This window comes from Canis lupus, chromosome 13, assembly GCF_011100685.1.
Source record: "Canis lupus familiaris isolate Mischka breed German Shepherd chromosome 13, alternate assembly UU_Cfam_GSD_1.0, whole genome shotgun sequence".
Classification (NCBI taxonomy): Eukaryota; Metazoa; Chordata; class Mammalia; order Carnivora; family Canidae; genus Canis; species Canis lupus.
Genome location: NC_049234.1, coordinates 10656256 through 10663234, shown reverse-complemented (window position 1 = coordinate 10663234; position 6979 = coordinate 10656256). Strand labels below are relative to the sequence as shown.

Here is a 6979-nt window from a genome sequence, read left to right as displayed (position 1 = left end):
GAAATAAAATTGGAAATATATTTACATTTTATTTATCAGTCTCAAACTTTTAATCATTCCTTTATTGAGGAAAATAGAAAAACTTTTAGAAGAAAATTCTATTGACTATTCAAAACTCTGCATAAATAATTGAATTAAACATCACACCTAAAAGGACTAAATTATTACAACTCATTCATTGTTAGAGTTCATTACAATGATTACAATTTCATTCTTTATTTACATTGAAAAGCGATTGTCAGATATTATAGTGATTTTAGATTAAGATTAATTCATTCCTTATACTGTGAAACAGAAAATTATTATTATTCACTACTTACTTGACTCAGAATTTTCATCCTTGATGAAGATGGAGAAATGGAAGGAAAAAACTCAACGAGGCATATACAGTGTACATGACTTTATCTTTGTGTATTATGGACAGCCAGACATATTTATCATGTTAAGTTAATTATTTTCTAATTTATAGAAAGTTGATTGTTTCAGAATATTTCTTATGCTCTAATAGATATTGATAAAATGATATTTGATATGAAAATGGTTTTGCAGAAAAGGCAAATTTTATCTTACATGTATATGTATACATATATGGCAGTGGAATGGTTACTGGGTCACTATATAAAATGTATTTCTTACTGCAGTGTCTTTAGTATTTGAAAACAGTAATATAAAGAAACTATTGGTCAAGGTTCTCCAGAGACATAGAATCAATAAGATATATATGTGTTTGTGTGTGTGCATATATATTTGTGTATATATATATATGACATGTATATATCTGTGTATATATATTCAATATGTCATATATGTATGTATGTATGTATGAATTATAATATGGACTTTGCTCCAATGTGATTATGAAGGCTAAGTCCCAAAATCTGTAGTTGACAATTCAGAGACCTAGGAGAGCTGATGGTATAGCTCCAGGCTGAACGCCAACAGGCTCAAGACACAAAAAGAACAATGTCTCTTTCCAAAAGCAGGATAAAACTAATGTCTCAGTTCAGAGAAGAGTTCCCCTCAGTCTTTTTGTTCTATTCAAGACTTCAACAGATTAGATAAGGTCCATCCATATTAGAGAGGGCAATCTTTACTCAGGCTACTAGTTTAAAATATTAACCTTATCCAGAACCACTCTCACAGACACACTCAGAATAATTTTGGTTAAATATCTGCATTCCCCATAGCCTCATCAAGTTGACACATAAAATTAACCATCATACCATGTAAACAAGTGAAGAAACCAGAGTACTTAGATGCACAAAAATTTATCCAAGGCTATACCATAAGGGAAGGACCCAAAAGGTACCCCTTGGTTTACTTCACTTTAAATCATTATTTCTTCTCTTTCATCATTCTGCATTAGAGCCAAATAGAATTGGGTGTTTCTCAGTATTATAGTTAGGGGAAGCATAAGGTAATGTCACAAAGAAAACATTCTTCCTAAAAAAATATGCTCCTGAATCTCATAGTAATTACTTCTGCAGTTACTAAAGAAAACTACAACTCACATAAATTGTAAACCAGCAAGGATGTTCTTTCTCTAGAGCTATGATAAAAATCTAGAAATATAATTAGACATAGCCTACCTATGTCCCTACCCCCACATACCATAATGTTGCTATCATTTTCCCTAATCTAGCCTTTGAGGTTAAGCTATACTGAGCATGGATAGGAACTACTTAAGATTGAAAAACAAAGAACACAAGAGCTATTAGCACTGAAAAAAATATATACTATAATGGGTATCTAAGTCACTGTGACTCAGATTTGTCTGATTTATAAATCATTCAATTATTTTTCATCTTCAACACTAGGACAGACAAGGGTTTTCCAAAGAAATAGAACCAATAAAGAGAGAATGAGAGAGAGAGAGAGAAAGAATGTGTGTGTGTGTGTGTGTGTGTGTGTGTGTGCAGAGAGAGATTTCAAGTCATTGACTCACACTATTATGGAGACTCACAAGTTCAAAATCTGCAGTGCAGTGTGCCATCAGACTGGAGGCTCAAGGGAGAGCTTCAATTCTCTCTTCTTCTTCTCTCTTCTTCTCTGCATACTATGAAGAAGATGGGAGAAAAGGTGCTGACATAAGTAAATTTGGAAATGAATGGGTTCTGAGACTAAAGGCAGAACGAATTGCACATGAGGGCTGCAATCTAGTGGACAAACCTGTTCCCCATGGGGGATTCCTAATTTTAGGCATTCATAATTTTAATGCTGCTATACACTTATATTAGACTAGGACAAGTAAATAAATAGATGGCAGGTGACGCAGCTGGGTTACTCATTGTTGGAATGGAACTTTACAGGTAAAGTAAGGAGCAGGGGCTAGAATGATCCATGTGATATTGATTAGTCTTAGACATATCAGTAGGAGCCCATGTTTAGCTGAATAAAGTATAGCAATATTTTTATATTTGTATACATAAATGGGTTAGCAAATACACATATACTTCTTTGCTCAGTCAGCTGGCAGAGCTAAAAGAAACAAGGCTCCAACAGCAGAGAACACACCTAGCAGACTATTTCTACTACCATTCTCCAATAAAAAGAACCATGGGTCATTAGAAAAATCATTGATTCTAGGCCTGAGGCAGGAAATACACAAGATGAACCCAGAGCACTTTACAATGCCAGAAAGGATGAAAGTAGAAAAAAAAAACAAGTACGTGTTGTGGGTCTATGTCAGAAGGGCACAGAAGTCAACTATAAGAGCTTCCAGTGACCAAAGTTTGAGTAATCTGAGCAACAGTAAATCAAGTAGCATTATATTATAACCCACAGTATAAAATAAACATTTATGGGTTCATACTGATATAAAATAAATGATTATATAAATGAATAAATGAGAAAGAAGAGACAAATATTCCATGCAGAAAAATTCCAAATAATGTATGTAGCTATTCTGTCCTAAAGAACAAGGGATAGAGTTGCCATAACAAAGGGCAGTGGAGTCCATCAGCAAAGGCCTCTAACTTTAAGAAGACAAGCATGGCATCATCTAACCATCGACAAAGGAAAGGATGAGTTCTAAGCTGGAGCTGACAGAAGAACAGAAACAGGAAACCCAAGAAGCTTTTGATCTCTTTGATGCTGATGGAATTGGGACCATAGATGTTAAGGAACTTAAAATGGCAATGAGGGCACTGGGCTTGGAACCCCAGAAAGAAGAGATCAAGAAAATGATGAGAGGTCACCTGGGTGACTCAGTGGTTGAGCCTCTGCCTTTGGCTCAGGTCATGATCCTGGGGTCCTGGGATCAAGTCCCACATCGGGCTGACTGCAGGGAGCCTGCTTCTCCCTCTGCCTATGTCTCTGCCTCTCTCTCTCTCTCTCTCTCTCTCTCTATCTCTCATGAATAAAAAAAACATTTTTTTTAAAAAAGAAAGAAAATGATAAGTGAAATCGATAGGGAATGGACAGGAAAAATGAACTTTAGTGACTTTTTGACTGTGATGACTCAGAAAATATCTGAGAAAGATACCAAAGAAGAAATTCTGAAAACTTTTAAGCTCTTCAATGATGATGAAACTGGGAAGATAAGATTCAAAAATCTAAAGCATGTGGCCAAGGAGTCGAGTGAGAACCTCACTGATGAGAAGCTGCAGAAAATGATCGATGAAGCTGATCGCCATGGAGATAGAGAAGTCAATGAGAAGTTCCTGCACGTCATGAATAAGACCAGTCTTTACTTAGATCAGCCTCTTCTTTTCATAATTGTGTGAAACCTGGGTTCTGAGTACATGAACTATTTTCTCCTACTGACCTCCCTGTATAACTTTAGTAACAATCTTGAATCTCTTTCAGGTATTTGAAAGTGTTCTCGGACATTAAGTTCTTTGTAAGGTGACTTGCAGATTGCTTTAATTCCCCAAAGCAAAATGAGAGCACATTAGGGTGGTGGGAAGGGTCTTAAAGCTTTCACCCACCTGCATTTCTTTCTTGTATCACTTCACTCTTGTCATATATTTCCACGTTTATGCCACCACAAAACAACTTCTTAGATAAGCACATGTTGTACCCATGCCATCAGAAGCAGGGGACATCTTTATGTTTCTAGTTCTAACCAACACCTGAGTGCAGCTTTCTCATTTATAAAACCCAGTGAACTTACTCACTTGTGTTCGGATGTGTGTTTGTAGTATTTGTTTTATCTTAAAAATAAAGTTTTTCTTATTTAAAAAAAAGAACAAGTGGTATAGCTCCACACTCATTAAGTGTTAGCTAGGCATAGAGATGTTCTTGGAAAGATTACAGCATGGACAAGGGGAGACAAAAGATTTACAGTGGAAAAATTTGACAAACACATCCATTAAGTGTCAACATCAATAATCACAAATCCTATTGATAGTTTGTACCCTTGATATGATGTGATGAAAATGAAACTTTACTTCTATGATCTGCCTCCCTCATAACCCCTGCCCAATCATGAGAATAATATCAGGCAAATTGAAAGAGAAGAGCACCCTGCAATATCCCTGACCAACCCTCAAAATGCTCAAGGACATCAAAAACAAGGGAAAATATGAGAAACCCTCACAGCCAGGCAGAGCCAAAAGAGACATAATGATTATGTCTCTCTTTTTTTTTTTTTTTTTGGACCCTCAACTTTATGGTCAACTAATATTAGATAAAGGAGGAAAGACTATCCACTGGAAGAAAGACAGTCTCTTCAATAAATGGTGCTGGGAAAATTGGACATCCACATGCAGAAGAATGAAACTAGACCACTCTCTTGCACCATACACAGAGATAAACTCAAAATGGATGAAAGATCTAAATGATTATTGTCTCTTTTACATCACTAATGTAATGTGGTATCCTGAATGCAATCCTGGAACACAAAAGGGTAGTAGATAAAAACTGAAGACAAATGAGTAAACTATGAACTCTGGTTAATAATATGGCGTTGATATGGGTTCATGAAGAGTAACCATGTGCCATAGTAAAGCAAGACGTTGATAATCAGAGAAATTTGGTAAGGCTGCATGTGAGCACTCTTTACACTATATTCTTCATTTTCTGTAAATCACAAACTGCTCTTAAAAAGGAAGTTTATGGGACTCCTGTGTGGCTCAGTAGTTGAACATCTGCCTTTGGCTCAGGGCGTGATCCCAGATTCCCAGGATTGAGTCCCGCATCAGGATCCTTGGATGGAGCCTGCTTCTCCTCCCCCTGTGTCTCTGCCTCTCTATCTGTGTCTCTCATGAATAAATAAATAAAATCTTTTTTAAAAAGGAAGTTTATTCTCAAAATGAAGTGATTTGAAATATATGTCCATTTGTTTCTGTCTTTAACAATATCTTGCATCAAAATATATATTATTTCTCTTCTATAGAATAAAGAAATTGAGTCATGCAAAGGAGATATACATGATTCACTGAAAGTCTCAGGTTACTTCTCTAAATAATTCACTTGATACTTAAGGTGATCAAGATATGAATAATGCTTAATAATGCAGTCTTTTAAATTGCAGAGATGGGAAAGTCACAATTTCAATGAAATATAGGGGTTATCTAAAATTTCCTTCCGAATTACATTTTAATTATTAAAAATAAAATGCTCATTTAAAATTTTAATCAAATTCTATATCCACACTGCATGTAATCATTTGATTCTAGATGGATTTCCTCTTTCAGGCTTACTTGGTCTGTCCTTATATCAGTATAATTACAAAGGGCACTCGTTACTTCTTTGCTTGTATTAAAAGAGATGTATCTCCAAAGAAGCTCACAAAACTGTTACATGGATAAATGTAGATCAGTTTCATTTGGTCTTTATATTTAAGAAAATATTCTTATTGTGTTGTTTATTCAACAACACTGTAATCCTCCTGATCAAGATCAATAAAAGTTCTCATCTATTTTCCTTCAGAGGAAGATTGGAGTTTCGTCATCTCATTGCACAAAATTGATGAATTAACATGTGGTTCTGTAAAAAGCACTTGCTTACCTGAAAGACAATTCTCTTTCGGAACCTCCCTTTTTCGCTGCTTCTTTCCATGTCATTCTGTCAAAGATTAGGTTTTATTTTCTAGGCAAGATGGAAATTCTAAAATGCCATACAAATACAATGTATTATCATTATATCATTAGTATTCTCTTTTTTCATTTCTTATTTATTTTTTAAAGATTTTATTTATTTATTTATTCATGAGAGACACAGGGAGAGGGAGAGAAGCAGAGACGGAGGTAGAGGGAGAAGCAGGCTCCACGCAAGGAGCCCAATGTGGGATTCGATCCCAGGACTCCAGGATCATGCCCTGGCCAAAGGCAGGCGCTAAACCGCTGAGCCACCCAGGTATCCCTCACTTCGTATTTAAATAAATGTTTGTTTCTATCTATGTAATCTACCAGACTGGGGCTACCACACAGAGGCATTTGGGAGGAAAACAAAAGAACAAACAAATATCTGTACAGGATTTTTAATCATTTCCTTTTTAGTGCTTTTATTTTTGTTGTTGCTGTTTGTTTTTTTCCTTTTCCACTCTTTTCCTCCTGATTTTAGCTTTTCCCTTTACTGATGCCATCATCCTCCTTGGGAGCCCCGGACATTATAAGCAAAAACAAATTCTGCACAGACCTACACCCTGGGACACCCCTCAAAGTATTCTTACTTTGGATAAACCTGCCTAATCTGAAGTTAATATTTTCTTTTTTTTTTAATTTTTTTTATTTATTTATGATAGTCACAGAGAGAGAGAGAGAGAGAGAGAGAGAGAGAGGCAGAGAGAGAGGCAGAGACACAGGCAGAGGGAGAAGCAGGCTCCATGCACCGGGAGCCCGACGTGGGATTCGATCCCGGGTCTCCAGGATCGTGCCCTGGGCCAAAGGCAGGCGCCAAACCACTGCGCCACCCAGGGATCCCCCTAAGTTAATATTTTCTAAAGAGAGCAAAGGCTAGTCAGGAATAACTAGATCTTCACACCAATGGAGTGACCAATATGCAACTTGCATGATTAATATAACAGATCTAATAT

The 6979-nt window shown here is 36.2% G+C and overlaps 1 protein-coding gene across 1 annotated transcript; it reads left to right on the top strand.

The window, feature by feature from the left end:
• The first annotated feature begins 2609 nt into the window (after positions 1-2609).
• LOC482008 (centrin-2-like) lies at positions 2610-3725 on the top strand. The gene is given in 4 exon segments (XM_038556339.1): positions 2610-2751; positions 2945-3015; positions 3018-3175; positions 3386-3725. Coding segments are annotated over 4 exon segments (711 nt in total).
• Positions 3726-6979: the final 3254 nt, after the last annotated feature.